General features: G+C 49.2%; 1 protein-coding gene across 1 annotated transcript; it reads left to right on the top strand.

Moving 5' to 3' along the window:
- Window positions 1-1645: 1645 nt before the first annotated feature.
- On the top strand, window positions 1646-20792 carry OXTR (oxytocin receptor). Its single transcript, XM_080672819.1, has 2 exons — window positions 1646-2734; window positions 17825-20792. Exons 1-2 carry the CDS (start codon window positions 1816-1818, stop codon window positions 18070-18072), a joined length of 1167 nt encoding a protein of 388 aa, XP_080528945.1. The 5' UTR covers window positions 1646-1815; the 3' UTR covers window positions 18073-20792.
- The last annotated feature ends 1428 nt before the right edge of the window (window positions 20793-22220 follow it).

The following is a 22220-nucleotide window of genomic DNA, read 5'->3' as shown; positions in this document are numbered from 1 at the left end:
CCCCTGTGAGATCTCTCCCTAAAACAACTTAAAAAACAAAGACCTTTCCCCATGCTGATTAGAACAGACAGCATTTCTAATTCCTCATGAATGGAAATATGAGCTAAAGTATTCCAAAGCAAGGATTTACTCGGATTCACTGCTAAATCCACCACATCAGCCCTGGGAGGGAAAAAAAAAGCGCTGAAATTAACCTGCCTGGTATATGGGCAGTATCAGTTAAATGCTTTTGCAACTTCATCACCATCTACTCTGGAAAACACTTGTTATTCAAGCCTCCTATTGCCTGAAAGTCTGCAGCTTCTGAACCAAGAAGGGAAGAAACCAACTGGGTTATTTACAAGTTTCTTCCCTCCAGTTTTAAGACAGAAATAAACCTGCTGGTTACCGCTCAGAGGCCAACACCTAGTGAGTTAACCCGGCTCTGCGTGGGTCGGTTCTGTCGGCCTTCTGCGCCCCCCGGCGGGTTTCTTTGGTGGTGCAGCCCCGGCCACTCGCTTGCAAAAAAGCGGCCCCAGCAGACAACGCTGCAGGCTGACGCTGTCCGCGCGCGCACCAATCTTGGCGGCACTCCTCACTCGCCTCTGTCCCCGTCAGCGAACATCAGGCTGCGGGAGAGGGGATTCCAGCGGAGGCTCCAGAGTGCGAGAACTCAGTATAGTGTCAGACGGCGCCAACGCAGCCACCCCAACCTGGGCTGGGAGTGCACGCATCTTTGGAGCCTTCCGCGGTGGTGCAACTCCGGGAGCCAACTTCAGGGCAGTCTGTGGACTCGGTGCAGGTAGCTGGATCCTCCTGCCCCTCAGTGGATGGGATGGCTGGGACTGACGGGCCATTTCGGATCCAAGTGAAAGTGGTGAAGTGCCTCGCTCTCCTGGTTTCTGTAGGCGCGCGGGGTGCCCGGAGATTGTAAAGTGACAGAGCCCATGACTCTGGGGACCAAGATGCGCCTTGGAATGCCGAGGGTGTTGGGTTGGGGAATCGCCCCTCGGGAGGTGACTGGGCCTGGAGGACCCCCGCTGGAGGGGTTTTGGGAGCAGCGGTTGGGCGTCCTGGAGGCAGATACTGAGGCAGGATTTCTTCTAGAAGGGACCGCTGGGCTGGGGTCCCACGGAAGCAGTTGCTGTGGAAATTCGTGGGTGGAGGGATGGTTAAGCGTCTTAGAAACAGGAGGTTGCAGGATGGTCCTGAGCTGTGGTTTTCCAGGCAAGGGCTGCCTGGGATCTCCGGGGGAAGTAACTGGAAAAACGTTTACTAGGAAAGGTTTGGGGGTCTCGCGGGAGGTGGCAGTGCTGAGAGTCCTGGGGGCGGGTAGCTAGTTTGGGGATCCCTGGGGAAGGTGGCTGGTTTAGTAGGCGTCCCAGTCCTGGGGCAAAGTGGCTGATTAAGACTCTCCCCTCTCTTCTGTCGAAGCGACTGAATCCCTGAAGGAACTGGCGGTCCGATAGATTCGCGGTCATTTCCAGCGGCTCAGAGGAGGTACCTCAAACGGGGATTTCTGGGGTGGCGGCTGAGCAATCCCGGGGCTGGCAGTTGTGCCCTGAGTCTCAGAGGATTGGGGGTCCTGGGAAGGTGACACCTGCGCTGCACGTGCGTCGGGAGAGAACCGTGGTGGTCTTTTCAAGGCACTGGGGGTTTGTTTCAGGGTCCCACCCAGCAGATCTGCCCTCGGAGTCTCCGGAGAGAAATCTGAGCCGCCCCCAGGTACACCAGGAGGCCCCCGTTGGGCCCTACCCCGTCGGGCCCGCCCCATCGCGTCACACCACGTCTTAAAAAGCACCAAAAGGCCAGGATCGCGCAGCGGTGGCCACGGTCATGGAGGGCACCCTTGAGGCCAACTGGAGCGCTGAGGTGGTCAATGGGAGTGCGGCGCCGCCAGGGGCAGAGGGCAACCGCACGCATGGGCCGCAGCGCAACGAGGCCCTGGCGCGCGTGGAGGTGGCCGTGCTGTGCCTCATCCTCTTCCTGGCACTGAGCGGCAACGCATGCGTCCTGCTGGCGCTGCGCACCACGCGCCACAAGCACTCGCGCCTCTTCTTCTTCATGAAGCACCTGAGCATTGCCGACTTGGTGGTGGCGGTGTTCCAGGTGCTGCCACAGCTGCTGTGGGACATCACCTTCCGCTTCTACGGCCCTGACCTGTTGTGCCGCCTGGTCAAGTACTTACAGGTTGTGGGCATGTTCGCCTCCACCTACCTGCTGCTGCTCATGTCGCTGGACCGCTGCCTGGCCATCTGCCAGCCGCTGCGTACCCTGCGCCGCCGCGCGGACCGCCTGGCCGTGCTCATCACCTGGCTGGGCTGCTTGGTGGCCAGCGCACCGCAGGTGCACATATTCTCCATACGCGAGGTGGCTGACGGCGTCTTCGACTGCTGGGCGGGCTTCATCCAGCCCTGGGGGCCCAAGGCCTACGTCACGTGGATTACCCTCGCTGTCTACATCGTGCCGGTCATCGTGCTTACCGCCTGCTACAGCCTCATCTGCTTCAAGATCTGGCAGAACTTTCGGAACAAGACAGCGGCGGAGGGGGCGGCCAAGGGGCCGGAGTGCGCGAAGGCGGGCAGTAGGGAGGGAGCGGCCCTGGCTCGAGTCAGCAGCGTCAAGCTCATCTCCAGGGCCAAGATCCGCACGGTCAAGATGACCTTCATCATCGTGCTGGCCTTCATCGTGTGCTGGACACCATTCTTCTTTGTGCAGATGTGGAGCGTCTGGGACGCCAATGCGCCCAAGGAAGGTAGCACGGGGTGGGAGACCGGGAGGGGCAAGCACGCTGGCTGGGCAGGGCCCTGCTTCTGCTGCCTCCGCACATTCAGGAGTCTGGGGGCTTCTTGGGGGTGGGTGGGAATCCTGCAGAGCTGGGTTTGATTTATGCATGGCTCCATCATCCACTCCCAAGTGATTTTGGGCATAACTTCCCTGAGCCTCGACTTCCTCTTTTGTAAAATGACAATAATGATGAAAGTACCAGCTCTCACTAGGCTGTAGGGGAAGGAAATGAGAAAAATGCACATAAAGTCCTTAGCACGGTCCCTGGGCTGCACATGGTAATGGTTCCTCATTACGGACCAGGAAATGGAGGTTCAAGTGACTGTGTTTAAGAATTGTTGGGGAGTGGTGGAGGTCACTCTTGAACCCGGGCCCAACTTCAAGATCCCTCCACTTTAAGTTCACTTTGCCTTGAACTTCCATTCTAAGTTCAAGTCAGCCAGAACCCACAGGTTCTGGTTTGGATAAGGGCAGTGGGAGATGGGCGATTCAATTGGGCCAACCAATCGCTGATAGGGTGCTGGGCAGGGCATCCTGGGGAGGTGGCGATGAGTCTCTGAGCCCTGGCTTGGTGGAGGTGGTAGAGAGGTGAGTAACACCGGATGCTGTAGGCAAGCCTGGGGGCTAGGGAATGTGCTTTTGCTGGGGCTGTGGGGGAAGGGAGGGGAGCAAGGACCCACATTTTCAAATTTGACAGGAGCTTTGGGTGATTTCTATAGGTGGGGAACTTGCCCTCCAGTTGGAGGACTGTGGAGGTCAGTGCTGAGAGTGGCCAGGGGTTTCTGTCCAAGTTTGGCTGGTGTCTGGGTGACTGGTAGAAGAGGAGGAGAGGAAAGAATGGGGTGATCTGTGGCGAGGAAGTTTGGGGGAGCAGAGAGCACTATGGGCTGAGGGGGAGGGGAGCGCTAGGGGCTGTCTCTGGGTGGCTAGGAGCTCCAGGCAGTTGCTGTCTCATTGCCCACAATTTGCAAAGAGTAGGGGGGTAATCAGTGGTGGTGAATAACTCACACCTTTTTGATTTAGGGTAAGCACATAAAACTGCACTGGGATGCCAGGGACTCCAGTGTTTGTCAGGAGATACCAAGGGGTTTGCTTTTATCCTCTCTGCCTTTGAGACAGCACAAATGTCCCATTTCCTGATATAATCATTACTGCCTCCAAGAGTCTCAAACACAACCATCTGGTGCAAACTGAAATCTCCCTTCACTCAACTGGATAACTTTGCTTTGCTCTCTCCCCCAAACCACAGACTCCTGGCTTTCCCAGCCCTCCCAGGTAGTCTAGCATCATTCCTGGGACAGTTGTCTTCATTATTTATTGAGCATCTTCATTATGCCAATCTAGCTGTGAGGGGTAAGGTTGCTGAGAAGACTCAGCAAAGCCAGCCTGGCTTCATCACCCAGTCCCTGGTCACACCTTAGAGAGGGGATTCAGGGATCCAGAGAGGGGAAGGCACTTCCTCCAGGTCACACAGCAAGTCAGAGGCAGAGCAGCCACTAGAGCTGGGGTTTCCTATCCACCCCCATTTCTTCCTGTGCTAGGGTTCTTATGTGGGAGTTAGGTTGGGCAGAAGCCAACAGTGAGGTGTTGTAAGTAAGGTGAGACACCAGGCCATTCATTCCTGGGCAGGCTCCTGGAGAGACCAGACCCAGGTCTTGAGGAAGTGAGGCTGACGCTCCCTTAGAGTGGATATTGGGGAGACCTGGGATCTAATGCTCCCTCCAACCCTTACTAGCTGTGGGACTTTCGGTGAGGGATCCTCACTTCCCCTTGACCCTTAGTGTCTTACTTTTAGGTGAGGACATTTCAGCATTCATTTCGTTCATTCGGCAAATACTCTTACTCCTCTCTCTTTGTAGCCTCCTCACCTCTCCCATTTATTTTCCTCCCTAATGATTTTTCTTCATCCTTCCTCTCTCCTGTATCACTTTTGTCCGTCCCCCTCACCTGCTCTCCTCTTTCTCATTTTTCTCCCCAAAGATTGAGAGTATGTGGCCAGCAAATGTCATAATCACTCAGTGAAGTGTATATTTTTTCTACACTTTAAAAGTACCCCAAGTTGCCCTGACCAGTGTGTTCAGTGGTTAGAATGTTAGCCCTCTCACCAAGGTGTTGCGGGTTCAATTCCTAGTCAAGGGCATGCACCTGGGTTGCAAGTTTGATTCTGGCCCCATGTGGGAGGCAACCTGTCCATGTGTCTGTCTCTGTCTCTGTCTCTGTCTCTTTCTCTCTCTCTCTTCTCCTCCTCCTCCTCCTTCTCCTCCTCCCTGTCTCCCTCTCTCCTTCCCTTTCACTCTTTCTAAGAAAAAAAACAAAAACAAAAACAAACAAACAAAAAAACAATGGAAAAAATATCCTCAAGTGAGGATTAATATAACAACAACAAAAAGTACACCAAGCAATTTATTTGTCTGTCTTAAAAACAAGACACAGGAAAAGAGAAGAGAAAGTGCCCCTGGGTAAAGTGAGGGCAGAGCCCTTCTGGTCCCCGGAGGATATCCTGAGGCGAGGCCTTCATAGAGGTGGGCTCATGCTCAGGCTCCAGGAGCAGGGAAAGAAGTGGACTCTCGGAATCGGAACCTCAGGTCTTTCTTCCCTTTGCTCCTTTGCTTTTTCCTAGTTCAGGGTGGGTCTCACCTGAAAAGCCCAGGTCCCCTGGTTCTCCGGGGCATTCTGTCCTGGGTGCTGGAGAAGAGTACAAAAGCAGACTCCAGGGGATTTATGGCTACATGTCGCCAGCACCTCCTCCCCACCTCCAGCGTGTTGCCAGGAGCAGGTGCCAGCCCACGTGGGAGAGGCCCACCGAGCACAGAGGACTCAGGCTCTGGCCACCAGCCTGGCCAAGGCATGCAGGGTTCCGAGTGGACGTGGGCTCAGCCAGAATACACATCCTGTGCCCACTTGACATTAATCTGGATAATTGCAAGTAGCTGGCTGGGCCATCAGAAATGATGGTATTTACAGTTTCCTTGGAGATATGACTCAGTCTAGAAATTATCATCAAGCCTTAAGGAAAGAATCAAAGACCGCTCTCAAGTTACTCAGGAGATGTTGATCAGCAACGTGGAATCGGTGCACAGCCCCCACTTTCCTGTCCAAGAGGAAGGTGATTTACAAGAGATGCAAAATACCTAGATCAGGGCTCCTTGTTCTGCTTATTGCCTGTGAGTGGAGAGGGAGCTCAGGGAGCTTGTGGACAGTGTGACAGTCTTCAGGGAAACTGCTGGACAGACAGGCTCAGACTGGGGCAGAAGGGGCCAGACGTGGGATCTCTTCCTGCCAGTAGCTTCATCTGGAAAACAGAACCAGAAGCAGCTACAGAGCAGAGTGGCTGGGGAAGTCATGCTGGCCTTGGCAGCTGGTCCCATGGCCTCTTGGAGGATATAGGTTCCTGCCTCCAGCAGGGCTCACTCTCAGGTGTTCTCTCCAAACCCAGGTGCCCCTTTTACAATTCTCTCCCTTGACTGCCCTGTCCCCCAACCCCTACACCTTCATTCAAACCAAGGGCTGCCTTTATGGGCTTCGAGCTCACCTTATTCCAAAAATAATTTGAGGTGGGCACTAAGATTCATGTATTGCAGCAAGACAAAGTGGACATAACGAAACTTAGATGAAGGGGACAAAAGAGTAAGACAATTATAATCACAGTAATAATAAAGATTAAGTCTGTGTGGAGGTGAGCTGCACACAGGGCTTCCTTTCCCTAGGAGCCGAGCTAAGAGGAAAACTCAGTTTCAATATTTCCACTGATTGGAAGAAAAAACGATGAGTGATAAGAGCGATAGTGGGCTGCCCTGTCAAGCCTCCAGGTATTGGACAGGTCACATGGTGGTAATTTAATGAGCTCCCTCCTTTAAAGCAGCCACATGCCGGAGTGCTGACTAGGTGAGCCTGGGGACTGCAGAAGGAGGGCTGAGACCACACACCCATCCATGCAGGTGTGATAAGCCCAACCTGTATCCTTCAGAATCAAATTCCACAGCCAAAGGCTTGGCACCAACCTTCCCCCTTGAACTTGCTGACGTTTTTGTGCTGCTGGTCCCAAGAACTCCAGCCCTGGGGTAGTTCTGAGGGAGGAGATAGAAAGGGTGTGTCCGTTTTTCCAGGGGTTGGTGGATGCGGATTGGGTATGGTGAGCTGATTTTTAATCTCTGTCCCTAGTTCTCCCCTTCCAATGTGTCCCTTGTGAAATGCCCACTCCAGTGGGCATAGGTGAGAGAGAAAGGGGGCAGGTTGGCAGATAGGGTGGGATGTGCTGCCTGAACACGACAAGCAGTGGGTCCTGTCTAGTCACCATTCTCAGAAGCTGGGAAGCTAGAGGAGAACCTTTTGAATTAAAGGAAAATCTCACTTACAGTTTGTAGATGAGCCATATTCATCTTTCAGAATAGTCCCTTTTTCTCTCGAACTTGCTGATTTCCATAGGAGCAAGAAATGCCCAGAGAACAGGACAGGGCCTGGACTCCCTGGTGCAGGGAAAGGACAACATGGCTGGCCTGTGTTTGGAGGCTGCAGGCTGTTCCTCCTGTGTGTCCTTGAGCAAGTGGTTTCATCTCTCTGATCCTCCGCTTCCTCCTGTGCATAACAAAGGTAGCAAACTTGTGGAGTTATGAAGATGACATGCTGTGACTGGTGGCACGTGGGGGCCACATGATCAGGGTCACTCTTTTCCCCTTCCCCATTCTACATGTTAAAGGTCTTGTTTGCATTCTTGGGGTTGACTGAGATTTGGGCAGTTATTCTTGCGGGAGGAGATGGACATTTTTCTCTTGGAGCCTGGGTGGAGGGGGAAAAGGTGCAAGCAGAGCCTGCTGGACAATAGGCTCTGTGTCCAGGCAGGTTGGTATGTGGAGGAGAGACTAGTTAAGACTGGAGAGGTGAACTGTGAGCCTTGTCACAACAGGGATACTGCCTGTCCTGTTCACTGGTGTGTGCCTGGTGCCTAGCTGGGCACCCATTGGGATCTCAAGCAATGCTTGTTGAACAGATATGTGGGATATGGAGGAGGGAGGTGCAGGAGAAAGGACAGGGATGTGTGTGTAGAGTAGCACTTAGAGAAATAAGGACTTTCTAAGCAGCCCTTCAACAGCAGAATTGGCTACCTGGTGAAGAAGTAAATGCCCCATCACCAGGGGCAGCCAAACATCTGTCAGGAGTGTTGTACCAGAAGGAAGGTTGAAATGCACAAAGGCCTGGTTTTAAGTGTTTTCCCATCTGATAATAGCTTCCCAGCCCCTCCCTGTTTTTGTGGAACCAGGGCCCCTCCAGTGTGGCCTGCCACCTTACAAGGACACTGTGCCCAAGGTGTGGGTGGGATGGGCAACTTGGACAGGGGCCTGCTCTTCAGGTGACCCACTGATATGGAGAGCGGTGGGGAAGGTTGGGCTGGAGGACACTGGACAGGTCGGTCTTAGCTTGGCCCTTCTGAGTATAAATTGCAATTAGAGGGACAGTTGAGGACCATACTCTCGTCTGATTAAGCAATTGCGAGTTCTTTTATGTTCTTGGCTAGTGCTAATGTTTTCCCTTTGAGTTTCTGGCTGAAGGTGACTTTACTTTTTTTTTTTTTTAAAGATTTGATTAATAGCAAAAAATAAAAATCTGTTGGGTGAGGCTTTGCTACATATTTTTTCCCATTTGATGGGTGTCTGAGTAGGTTGGAGAGAGGGGGAAGGGATTGTGGGAGGGTCTGTGGGAGGAGATCAGCTCTCTGGGGGGACTGGGTGAGGCCTGGGGTGAGGGCTGGTCTGTCAACTGCCTCAGGGGCTGGCCCGCCTGATGACCCCACCACCTTACGCTAGCAGTTGGAGGCAAAGGCAAGCCCATAAGGCTCACTTCTGGGGGTTGGGTGGAGGCTTAACTGTACTCTGCTGGACCCTGTATGTCAGTCCCCACCAGCCAGAGTCCCTGGACCCCGAGATAGCACTGGGAAGTGATGAGAGTCCCTGTGGGGCATGCCTCTGGGCATTCCCATCTGAGCAATGGAGATGGTACCTCCCGATGGGACTCGATGCCCTGTCTGGGCATCAGTTTCAGTGAGGTAAGGAGTTGGATTAGCTGATATCAGTACCACCCCTTGTTAACTGCCAGATCCTGTATCTGGCCCCATCTTTCCTCCTCACCCAAACACAGCCAGGGGAGGGGGCATTATCCCCATTTTACAGATGAGGACACTGAGGCTCAGGGAGCACATTGAGTAAGCGGTGGTGCTGGGATTGAACCCAGTCACCTCATGTCAGACACTGCTAGATTGCCCCGCGCCTGTCCCAGGCCAGCATTTTCAGAGTGTTCTGTTTGCCTGAGAGTCAGGATCTGCTGGCACTTGTTTAAAAAGCTGATTCCTGGCTCTGTCCCAGGCGCACCATACCAGAGCCCTGCACCCACTCTGTGGCCCGGATACCCCTGGGCTCCTTCCGGCAACACCCAGCCTCATGGCCGCTATTGGTACTGCCCTCTCAGCACTATGGGCTTGATGCCTGTCGCTTGACTTTGCCTGCTGTCCACTGATCCCTACCCCTCAATACACCTCCCACGTCACACTTCCCTTTTCCTTTTCCTTTTCATTACCACCTTCTTGGTTGAGAGCAGAGGTTTTCAACTTTGGCTATTGACATTTTGGGCCAGATAATCTTTTGTTTTAGTGTGGCGTCGGGAAGGGCTGCTGTCCTATGCCCTGTAGTACGTTTAGCAGCATCCCTGGCCCTACCCACTAGATGCTACTGCACATCCCCGCCCCCCCTCCCCGCCCCGCCCCGTGTGACCACCAAAACCATCTCCAGACATTGCCCATGTCCCCGAAGGGGCAGAGTCGTCTGGCTGAGAAGCAGTGGTTTAGAGCCACTTGCAGGCCTGGCCTGAACTGACTTCCCGCAGATGAGTGTGCCTTGTCACCTTGCCTGGGCTCTGGCCTGTTGGCCTCGTGTCCCCTTCCAGGCCTGCCGACTTGCCACTTCCCACGGGTCCTTTTGCTTGGCACTCACGGTGACAGTGTTCTCACTAAGGAGGGCCCACACCCATCTCTTCTGTGGAGACCCATCTTTCAGAGCCCAGTTCCAGGGTGGGCTGCTTTGTGCACACCTCCAGGGGGTGCCATTGACCTCAGGGTCTGTGAGAAGGATGCTCTCAGGAGCTGTGCAGGGACAACCCCAACACGGCACCTGGCAGCCTCTTCCAGGGCCCCTTACATGAAACTCTCTCTGTCTTCCCAGCTGGGGGTCTCCTTCCTCCCCTGAACACCAGTGCGTTCATTCTACCAGCGGTTATTCAGTGTCTCCCCAGAGTTCTGTCCGCATGGCCTCTGCCTGGGTCTGCTAGCCCTTGGTGAGGAGAGCTTGCAGGGAGCCCCCCTCAGGCCTTCACCTGCCCTCCCAAGGCCAACAGCTGCTGTATTCATAACCGTGTGACGGTCAGGCCAAGGTTGGCCACAGAATTCTGGGTACACCATGGACCTCTGGGAGGGACACCCCCAGTGTCTGCCAGGCTGGCGTTGGGGTCTTATGTCCCGTGCAGTGGCAGCAGTGACCCCCAAACCTGCCTAGACCTCAGTTTTCTGGGGTTGAGAATAGAGTTTAGGTTGGGAAGGGGGTGGAATGTGCCAGTGGCATAGTGCCTAGCATATAGTAAGTGCTTAATAAATGTTTGCTTTTATTTTATTTTAATTTAATTTAATTTTATTTTTAATCCTCATCCGAGGATATTTTTCCATTGATTTTTAGAGAGAGTGGAAGAGAGAGTGAAAGACAGAGAGAAACATTGATGTGAAAGAAGCACATTGATTGGTTGCCTCCTGCAGGAGCCATGACCAGGGCCTGGGCCGGGGAGGAGCCTGCAGCCCTGGTACATGCCCTTGGCCGGGATCAAACCTGGGACCCTTAGGTCTAAGCTAAACCGGCTAGGGCAATAAATGTTAGCTTTTAAAAAAGGAAGTTCAAGATGGGCCAGGGTCCTGAGGTAAGTCAGTGCAATGAGGGGGTGGGAATTGTTTTGAGCTCAAGAGCAGCGTTGTAGCTGAGGGGCTGCAGTCTCAGTTGAGGTATGGTGGCCGACCCAGGGATGCTGGGAGTGCGAGTGTCACAAGGTAAAGCGAAACTGGAGGAGACAGCAGGAGGTGCGGTGGGGAGGTTCTAGCTCTGGGTTTTGGAAACAAGGGGACCCTGGTGTGACAGGTGGGCAGGAATGGGGCGTAACGAGGTGGTCTTCAGTGTCCCAGCCCCTGATTCCTGTGATCCTCACTCCTGGCCACCGAGGGGTTAAGGATAGAGTGCTCCCCGGAAGCTGACGTTTTCTACCCATTTGCCAGATGCTCCAGTACCACGGTCTCTGCCCTCCAGGGCCCATGCCTCACACTGCTCATCCTCTTTCTCTTTCTCTCCACCTGACCATGATATCTGGGTGTGAACTTAATTTTTCTAGAGGGAATTGCATTTGAGTCCAGTCATCTTGATAGGAGCCATCTCCTGTCATCAAGCTGGGAAATTGTCCTTTTGCCTTTCAATGTGCTAGTGGAGGTGGCTGATTTATCAGGACTTCTGTCTGCTAATTTCATGCTTCAGTTCAAGTCTTTGCTCGCCAGAGACAGAGCCACAAATGAAAGCCACAGGTTATAAACACAAATAACAATGGTATGAAGGGATGATGCTATAAGAGAAGTATTTATTTATCAAGTACTGTGAGTGCCCTAAGAGGGATTTATTGATTTTCTTTCTGGGGGGAAAATCAGGAGGACTTCAGAGAGGAAGCAACATTTGGAAAGGGTTTTGAAGGATGAGTAGGAGCTGACTATGTAAAGAAGCCATGTTGAGATCATTGGACAGTTACTTTATTTTCCTCCTAATAGAGGAATACTTCTCAAACTTCAGTGTGCACACAAGTCATTTGGGGGATCTTGTTAAAATGCAAATTCTGATTCAGGAGGACTGGGTGAGGTTTGCATTTTTAACAAGCATCCAGGTGGTGTCTTTGCAATGCCCATGAGCTGGCCCATTGAGTAGTAAGTCTTTAATATCTTTTCTCTTTTACCAAAACGTGCAGTTTGCCTTTACACACATGGCCCAATGGGCTGCAGGGCCCTGTTGTCCCCTTGGGGTAGAAAAGGGCTGGTCGTTTGCCAAAAGGCCCCTGCCCTTCTGTTTTCAGAATGTGGCTGTTCCTCAGGTTCAGTCCAGAGAGCACACATGTCCCATAGATTTGAGCAGTGATGTAATAGAAGCCCATGTAACACTCTGTAGCCCACAAATTTGGCTGTTAATCCTGACCCTATGATACATAGGATGATCACACACTTGTGATTTTTAGAACAATTCCAATGTTGTCAAATTGTGTTCTTTTCAAAGAAGGCACTCTGTAATACATATTGCTTTTCGGTCTTTATATACGTGTACAGTAAAAAAAAAAAAAAAAAAAAAAGGTCTTCCTTAGACCATGGCTGCCAAGTTCTTCACAGCCCCCATAGGAATAAGGGACTTAGACCCTAATTCCTAATCTCATGGGGGGCGGGGGGAATACTGACACAGGGCAGTGAGGAGGCCTTGAACCTAGTTGTTGGTTTCTGGAGTATAAAAGTTGATGAGCTTGATTTGATTCAGATGAGAGGAGAGATGTCAGCTAAACCATGTCTTTAAATTGTATGTGAACCGCCTCAGGGACAGCACAGCCCAGAGAGGCCTCAGGCAGCTGCGTGTCAGCTGTTCTGGGCTAATTTGGGCCTTCAGTGACAGGAGTGCTGGGAAGTTTGAGTGGAGGGAGTTCTGGGATATCCAAACAGGGGACTTCCCCTGGCTTGAGTAAAGCCGGGCCTGGTAGGCGGATCTCAGGCAGACAGTCCTGGAGTGGCCCTCAGCCGCCCACCTCTCCATGAATCACGGTGCCAAGTGGAAATACAGAGTGATTTCTGTCTCCTGGGGTACAGTTACCCAGCATGAGTTGTATGCTTTTGGTACACGGCCATTTCTGCTTACTTTCCCTGCTTGGAGCCCCTCCTTAAAGATCACCTGTAGTCCCCAGTCTTGGGCCCACCAGCTCCTCCCCCAAATGCTGCCACTCCCTGTGTAATAGAGTGCCTGTCTTGTACTTCTCTCTTTCCACTGGTGTTTGTAAATCCCTTGAGGGCAGGTCCCCAGTCCTGACTCAGTGGCTGGCACCCAGAGTAGCATGAAAGGATACATGGATGTCTCATAATCTCCTCCCCCTCTTCCTTCCCTCTATCTTCTCTCCCCTCCCCCTCCCCCTTTATCTCCCTCCCTTTTCCTCTCCTTCTCCCAGCTTGAGGTCCAGCAGGTGTGAGGGCCAATCCCTGGACCAGTGCCTCCCACTTGCCCTCCCTTCTAGGCAGGAACCAGAGAGCAGTATGCAGGCACTCAGGGCTGGTCCTGGGGAAAGGTGTTATTTTTATGGGGGATCCATTGGAGAGTTGCTGCCACCTTCCCTTTTGGGTTTCTGGCAGAGTAAGATTTTCCAAAACAGATTATCTAAAGTTCTTTTGGTGTCATACAACCCAGTCCAGGGCTCTGAGTTTTGATTATTATTATTTTTTTTAATCCTTGAAGTCATGGCAAAAAGAGCAAAGGACACTTTCTTTAATCAGCCTGGGATCAGGAGTCCCCAGACCTTGGGCTTTAAAAAAAACTATTCAGTTAATCATATCTCATAACCATTAATAATAATAATAATAATAATGCTAAGTACTTGAACAAACATTTTGCCATTCACAAAGCCCTTTCATATTTTTTTTTGCCTTCAATTTTCCCAAAGTCCTTGTGAGTGTCCTCTGTCCTGTGTCCCATACCGGGCTGCCTCAGATGCCAAGACACAGCCCAGCCCAGGGAGCAGCCTCCCCCATTGTTTCACATGCATTGGCACTAACGTTGGTATTGATAAGAAAAGTAACATTTATTGAGCACGTACACATCATTGTAGTAATAATGACAATTGCTAAGCTTTATTAAGTGTTTACTGGAGCTGAGTGCCAGGAGTCATGGTGAGCACTTGGAATCCTGTCTAATTAAAGTTGGCAAGGATTCTGTAAAGAAACTATTTTTATTATTCCTGTTTCACAGATGGGGAAACTGAGGTGAAGGGGGGTTAGGTAGTTTGTCCAAGAGCACACAGTTGCAAAGTGGCAGAGTGAGGATTTGTGCCAGGCCTGGGTAACTTGAAAGCAAAGATAGGTACTCCTGTTAATGTGGGGAGCAGTGGGCTGAGCTTGCCCTGGGGGTCTGCCCCTCCCCTTCCTGAACCCTTTTCTATGCTTTTTAACATCGGCCCCTCCTTTAAACATCAAGGATTGGCTAACTTTTTCTGTAAAAGGCCAAATAGGCGGGGGTGAGGGAGGCAGGTATAAGGTCTCTGTAACAACCCTATGGAAGGGCAATGTTGTAGCCTAAACAAGATGCAGTAAGCGCAGAGAGAAGTTGAGGTGCAGTCACTCGTCTGCTGGAACCATCAGTGGCCGCCCATTGCCTATAGATTCACGTTCACACTCAGCCTGGATTCAAAGTCCTCCTCAGCCCAGCTCTTTCCAGTCTCTTCTCCCATGAAACTGCCCTTCTCCAGCTTTGGCAGTCCCTGATTGCTCTCTCTGGAGCATTCTCACCTGTGTGTCTGTTATTCCTGCTGCTTTTCCCCTTTGAAATGTCCACCATAGTTTTTGTTTTTTATTTCCAAGTAGCTCTCCTTCCTGCTGATGGCTTGAAATTCCACCACAGGGAGGACTCTCAGGTCTTGGGTGATTAGGATATTTGTCAACTAAAAGAAGTCAAATGTGTCCTGAGCATTGGCAATTTAATGTGAGCAGGATCAGCTTAGAGAGGGTCATCCGTGGCCAGGCAAGTTATTCGTGTCTGTGGCCACCAGGTGGGGGGCAGAGGTACTGGCCATGGCCCCATGCCTCCCACCCGGGCTGGCCAGCTGCTCAGAATTTATCAGCTGTTTACTTTTGTGTTGTTGTTTATGAAAGTTCTTAAAAAATAGGATAAATAAATCACAAAGATCCACACGTAAGAGTGAGGCAAGTAGCTTAAATGAAGGCAAGTAGCTTAAATCAACTAAGATTATACCGTTAACTACACAGCTAGGTAAAACACAGTGCCTTTCTCTCTAAGCCTGAATTTCATTCTGTCCCATTTTATAGCGTCAGATGCCTACATTTCCCCTGGTGTCTGATAGATTATTTTCGATGACTTTTAAAAATTTGACTTTTATGTGTTGATTTTGCAAATATTTTTTTATTCTTTTTTCTAGAAAGTGAAAAATTCAGTATTATTGGCTTTCCCCCTCTTCATTCTCTCTTTTGAATTATTTTAGTCTAAGGGTTTGATTTTCCTCTTTTGCAAGGTTTTTTTGTTGTTGTTTTGTTTTGTTTTGTCTGCCTTAGCTTGTTTTGGTTCCAGGTGCACCAAGTAATCAGACCAGTGCTTCTCAAACTTGGGTGTGTGTCAGACTCCCCTGGAGGGCTATTTACAAGCAACCATTCAACCATGCCCCCAGGAGTCTGATTCCATAGGTTTAGGGTGGGGCCTGGAAACCGGCTTTTCTAACAAGTTCCCAGTGATCTGGGGGACCCCACTTTGAGAACCACTGAATTTGTTTCACAAACAACTGCCCTCCTCCCTTTGGTGCTGGGCCCCTTGCAGACCAATAGCTCTATTGTGCATTGATGGTGGTGTTGGCATAAGAAATGCCCAGACCTGTAGAGACTTTTTATGAGTTCTTTTGAGTCAAACTGACTATAGTTGCTTGGAAGCAAAATTGCAACAGGTTGAGAAAGTGCTTCAGAAAATGGCAGTTTATTTCATACATTAGCAGCAAAGGAGGAGCCGTAAGGGGGGTTGATGGTAGATTAAGGGGGTGAGAGAGAGTAAAGTAGGGAAATCTCTGGGATTGCATGAAAAGCAAAATGGAGAGACATATACTTATTTTATATTGGTGGGTACAGGATAGTTACATTTACAACACACTGAGATGGTATTCAGGGAGCAAGATGACAATGAGGGGTTCCGCGGTCTCCCAGCAGCGGGTGTGCCCTGAGGGGGTCTGGAAAGAACATTACTCATATATCAAAGGCATGTTATCTTAGTTACAAAAAGACAATACACAGGCTCACTTGAGGTAAAGATTAACCTTTGTCAAGGAAGCTACAGGCCTAGGTGTGACTACCTGCCATTACCCACTTTTAGTTAGGAATTTTTATGATCAGACCATCTTATGTAGTTCCTTTCCGTCTCTTGAGTCTGTAAGGCCCGCCAAGCAGGCCTCCCCTGAGCTTGTCAGGTTTAGTATGTGGCCCCTTTTCAGTACGGTGGCAGCTAGATCTCAAAACTCCAGCATTCCCATGAAAAATCCTTTCCTGGATTTAGCTTTGGAGTCCTGGAGTTATTTTTTGAAAACTTTTCCCAGAAGAGACGGAAGACCAGAGGATTTTCCCAGCCTTTGCAGTTGCTTCGCTCATGAGGATGTGGTTGTGAACAGAATCCTTGGGAATACGATTTTCCTTGGGTTTCTAGATGTGCTGCCTGTCTTCTGTTGATGGGAGATGTCTGAAGTTTGTCTGATTTAAGTCCATTGAAAGAAACCCAGATTTTTCTCCCCTCCTACTACATAGAAGTATTTAGAGTTAGGACTTTCCTTTCTCTTTGGAGGTTAAATTTGTGACAGTTTTGATAAGTAATGTTATGAAGTTGATTGCTGATCACTAATTCTGCCTGAAACTCAGTAAGTCCTCAGGATAATGGCTTGTACACAGTGCCTCATTTAACTTTAGTGTCACTTTTTTTTTTTTTTTGTAGTAAAAGTTTGTTGTCATGTCAAAGCAGTGCTCTTAGGGGCATCTTCACAGATAGCATCCACTTTCTGGCCACCATGCCCTTGCCTGTGTCATTCCCTCCTCCCTTGCCTACCTGGAGCGTTCATGAGCATCCTTCAGGTGTCAGCTCCAATGCTGGTTTCTGAGGGGCCCGCTGTGATTCGCTCCTAGAGAGTTGCAACCCTCCTCAGTGTGCCCACCTCATGGTGCCACTCATTTTATTTTTGTGTTCCCAGTGCCTAGCCTGGTGCCTGGCACATGGCTGTGGTGCCAGCCAGCAATATACTGGGCACTTAACTACGTTCTGGGCACTCATTAATCCTTACAGCATTCCTGTGGGGTTTGTGTACACTTGTCCCCACTTAGAGATTAGGAAACAGAAGTTTGGGGCGAGTTAAAATCATTTGTCCCTGATGGGGCTAGAACACAAACAAGGTCTGGCAGCTTCCAGACTCTGCGCTCTTGGACTCTGAGCCGTAGGCACTCGCACCTACTGGGTGAGTGGTGAACCAACAGGTGGCCGTGAGGAGGGCAGCGCCTGCTGGTGGAAGCATGCAGTGGGGAAGTGTTTGATGAGAGAATGACCTGGAGCCTTCCAGGGCTGGCTGAGCCTGGGAGGGCTTGGGGGACAGTCTGAGTGCACAACAAGAGCAAGGATGTGGAAGGAAGACAGACTTTGTCTCTTTATTTTATTTTTTTTGTTAATCCTTACCCAAGGATATTTTTTCCATTGATTTTTTTAGAGAGAGTGGAAGGGAGGGGGAGAGACATAGAGAGAGAAATATGGATTGGTTGCCTCCCGCATGTGGCTGGAACAGGGCTGGGGAGCCTGCAACCGAGATATATGCCCTTGACTAGAATAGAAACTGAGATCCTTCAGTCCTTGGACTGGTGCTCTAAACACTGAGCTAAAGACTGGCTAGGGCCAGAGGATATTTTTTCCATTGATTGTTAGAGAGTGGAAGGGAGGGAGGAAGAGAGGGGAAGAAAGAGAGAGAAACATTGATGTGAGAGACATATCGGGATTGAACCTGCAACCTAGGTACATGCCCTTGACCGGGATTTGAACCTGTGACCTTTGGTGAATGGGCCAACATTCTAACCACTGAGCACACCAGCCAGGGCCAGACTTTGTCTCTTTAGTTCTCTGTCTGTGGCCCAGCTCCTGGTATGAGAAAAAAGCTGCTCTCAGGAAACGGTGGTTAGCACTCCAGTCCTGATGCTCTGTTCTCTTTCTTCCTGCACCCCCACCCCCTGCAGCCTCGGCTTTCATCATCGCCATGCTCCTGGCCAGCCTCAACAGCTGCTGCAACCCCTGGATCTACATGCTCTTCACGGGCCACCTCTTCCACGAGCTCATGCAGCGCGTCCTCTGTTGCTCCTCCAGCTACCTGAGGGGCTCTCGGCCTGGGGAGACAAGCGTGAGCAAAAAGAGCAACTCCTCCACCTTTGTCCTGAGCCGGCACAGCTCCAGCCAGAGGAGCTCCTCACAGCTCTCCTCCCTGTGACAAGCCTGGCTGACTGCCTCTTTCCGTCAGGTTGTGTGACAGGACAGTCCGCCCCTTGGTGGCCGAGGCCGTATGTGTATAGGTACCTTTCAGTTTGTACACCTCCACACATTGGGGCAGCTTGTGTGGGGTGGGATCCTGACACAGGATGGGAAGTGATCTGCATGGGGGAAGGTGATAGGGTGACTCAGTCACCAGACTGTCCTTGGATCTCCCCTGGATTCCCACAGGTACTTCTGCTACCCTGACCCCACTGCTGCCTGGCTGCTGGGTGGGTTGTTTATGTTTCCCGGACCTGTAATTTCACTCCAGTATCTCTTTTCTCCTTTATTCTGTGATCTTGTGAAAAGTGGTAAGTGTAGGATTGGTGACCAATTATATGTGGAAGCCTAGTGTCCTGAACTTGGAGTAAGGAGTGGGAGCAGGACCTCAAATGGGGTGGTGGTGCTCATAGCCTCCTGACCCCAGAGAGTGTTTGCCTTTGCGTGGCTGAGCCAGCATCCTCTTGTCAGAGGATGGCCCTGGGAACAGGAGAGTCCCCTAGGAGGCAGTTTGGCACAAGCAGCCGATTAAAACTTGGATTTAAAATGTTTAACAAGCTAATATTTAAGTAGCAAGTGAGAAAGAAGTAAAAGGCATCCAAATTGGAAAATAAGTAAATCTCTTTGTAGATGACACGATATTTTGTACATAGAAAATTCTAAGGAATTTGTACACATACACACACCCATGGAAACTAATTAATGAATTCAGCAAAATTTCAGAGTACAAGGTCATTATATAAAAATCAATTGTATTTATTTTCTCTCTCTCTCTCTCTTTTTTTTTTTTTTTTTTTGCTGGGTACAGTGAATTTTATTGATGGTACATGACAAGGTAGGGCTCCCTAAGCCCCTCCCCTTCTTCAGGGGGTCTGGGATGGAAACTGTGGAGGTCAGGAGATTCTCAGTGTGTTGGGGGATTGATTTGGGGCTAGGACTCCCCAGCAGCTGAGGGCCTGTCTTCCTCTCGCTGAGGGTGGTGGTCCAGGGGGCTCTGACTCCTTGGAGGCCATGTGGGCCATAGGTCCACCACCTGTTGCTATTGCCAAATTCATTGTCATAGCAGGAAACAAGCTTGATGAAATGAGCAATTGAGGGCAATGCCAGCCCAGCATCGAAGATGGAGGAGTGGGTGTCACTGTTAAAGTCACAGGAGACAACTTGGTCCTCAGTGTAGCCCAGGCTGCCCTTAAGGCGCCCTCTGATGCCTGCTTCACTACCTGCTTGATGTCATCATATTTCTTTATACTAGCAATGAACAATATGCCAATAAAATTAAGAAATAATTAAATTTATAATAATATCAGAAAGAATACAAAATAGAAATAAATTCAATGAAAGAAATATAGGACTTATACCCTGGAAACTACAGAATATCATTGAAAGAAATTGAAGAAGACTTAAATAAATTGAGAGACATCCTTTGTCCTGGGTCTTACCAATACTATCCAAATTGGTCTACAGATTTAATCTTATTCCTCTCAAAATCCTAGCTGGCTTCTTTGCATAAATTGATAAGCTGATCCTAAAATTCATATGAAAATGCTAGGAATCCCAAATAACCAAACCTTGAAAAAGAAGAGCAAAATTGGATCCACACTTCCTGCTTTCAAAATGTACTAGAAAGCTACAGTAATCAGAACAGTCTGGTCCTGGCATAATGACAACATATTGACCAATGGAGTGGAATAGAGAGTACAGATATAAATACTTACATTTACTTGATTTTTGGCAAGTGTGACAAGATAATTTAATAGGAATGATAGTCTTTTCAAAAAACGGTGCTGGGACAACTGGCTAGCCACATACAAGTGAATGAAGTTGGACCCCTACCTCACACTCTCTATAAAAATTAACTCAAAATGCATCAAAGACCTAAACGTAAGAGCTAAATCTACAAAACTCTTAGAAGAAACATAGGCATCAATCTTCGTGACCTTGGATCAGGCAATAGTTTTTTAGATATGACACCCAAAGCACAAGGAAAGGAAAATTAGGTAAACTGGACCTCATAAAAATGGGCACAAAATGTTTATGCTTTGAAGGACACTATCAAGAAAGTGAAAAGACAGCTTGCTCACAGAATGAAAGAAAGGAAATATATGCAAATAATATACTTGTATCCAGAATACATCAAGAACTCTTACAACTTAATAATAAAAAGACAAATAAGCCAATGTTAAATATGGGCAAAACATGTATTTGAATTAACAAGTGAATAGACATTTTTATATCTTCTCCAAAGAAAATAATATAACTGGCCAGTAAGTGCATGAAAGGATGCTCAGTATTATTATTCATTAGGGAAATGCAAATCAAAACCACAGCGAAATACCACTTCACACCCACTAAGATGGCTGTAATCAAAGAGATGGGCAATAACAGGTGTTGGCAAGGATGTAAAGAAATTGGAATGCTTGTACATTGCTTGTGGTAAGAATGTAAAATAGTGCATCCACTTTGGAAAATAATTTGGCAATTGCTCAAAAAGTTAAAACACCAGAAATGCCCACTCCTAGGTATTTACTTAAGAGAAATTAAAGCGTACACACAAAAACTGGTACATAAATGTTCGTGGCACCATAATTTATAATAGCCAAAAATGGAAATAATCCAAATATCTATCAACTGATGAATGGATAAATAAAATTTATATCTCTATAATGACATGTTATTCAGAATAAAAAGAAATGAAGTACTGATACATACTATAATATGGATGAACCTTGAAAACATTATACTAGAAGTCATTGCAAAAAGCCACATACTATATAATTCCATTTATGTGAAATATCCAGAAGAGGCAAATCTATAGAGACAGATTATGGAAGAGTGGTGGCCAGGAGCTGGATGCTGGCTGAATGGGGAGTGACTGCTAATAGATACAAGGTTCCTTTTTTTGGATGATGAAAATGTTCTGGGATTAGTAGTGATGGTGCACAATTTTGAGAATATTCTAAAAACCACTGAATCAAACACTTAAAAAAATAAAAAATAAACAAAAAATTTCACCAGCTCAACTCAGCTTGAAGGATGAATTCCTTGGAATCCCTTACATCCCAGCACTTTTGTTTCTCTATGTGACTCACCATTTTGGGGAATCCCATGGTTTCCATACTTAGTTTTTCTGAAAGAGTTGGTGTTACCAGTTTGGCCAAAGGACCAGCAGTGATGAGACGCTCACCCTACTCTAGCAGGGCACTGGGAGGCCTTGTGGCTGCAAGTGTTATATTTTATTTAGAAAGATAACTCACAGGGGTCTCACTTGGTAAACATATTCTCAAATGTCCTCTCAGCCTTGAGGTAGAACATAACAGTGTCCAAAAAATACCTGCAAGTTGTTAAATACTTTATAGATCAGAGGTTTCTGACTGAGACTGGCCAGCTCAATGGCACTCTGGGGCACTGTAAATTTTTAAAATTTCCACACCTATTTTTGGACTCACTGTGGTAAGAGCATTTCCAAAAGGCTACTCCTGCATACACACTTTCCTCTTTCCCCTTCACACTGCAGTCTACACACACATGCACAGGGAGGAGAGAGCCAGGCCCTGATATGACAGTGTTCAACTCTCAGCATTTAGCCCAGGTCTGCAGTACCAACTGGAGACTGAAGACAGTGAGCATCACCTTTAAACACAGAGGCATTGCACAGTGCTGATGTGGCTGCTCTGAGAGTGTCAACTTGCTCTGGGGGGAGCAAACAAGATGCTGGTGCAGAGTCTCGGTGCCCATAGACAGGACCCCAGGGGCACTGGTTGCACATGCAGCAAGGGTGGGGTCTGTTGGCATTTGAGCCTCTCTGCTCACCAGCCAGAGATGCCCCCATCTCTGCTGTGCCCAGGGAAGTTGTCATCCCAGCAGCCTACAAAGCCACTGGGATCAAGGAGACTGACTCAGTTATTATTCTGACTGGGGCACAGCCTTCCTGTGAACCCTGGAGTTGCAAGGTTCTTGGGCACCAGAACCAACTGGGACACTTTCCTAGTTCTGTGCAAGCTCTGGATGGTACCTTGGGTCTCATGGCGCAGGCGTCTCTGTTTTGTAGCAAATCAGTGACATTTGATTTCAGCAGCACCCCTGGCCATACATGTCCCCTTCCCAGGC

The sequence above is a fragment of the Plecotus auritus genome, assembly GCF_963455305.1.
Source record: "Plecotus auritus genome assembly, chromosome: 6".
Classification (NCBI taxonomy): Eukaryota; Metazoa; Chordata; class Mammalia; order Chiroptera; family Vespertilionidae; genus Plecotus; species Plecotus auritus.
Note: the sequence above shows the minus strand (reverse complement) of the source record. Positions and strands in the feature narration are given on the sequence as shown.

Coding starts and splice junctions, on each gene's coding strand:
- OXTR (XM_080672819.1), top strand. CDS start 1,816: ATGGAGGGCACCCTTGAGGCCAACTGGAGCGCTGAGGTGGTCAATGGG. Junction 2,735..17,824: donor CGCCAATGCGCCCAAGGAAG/GTAGCACGGGGT, acceptor CACCCCCTGCAG/CCTCGGCTTTCATCATCGCC.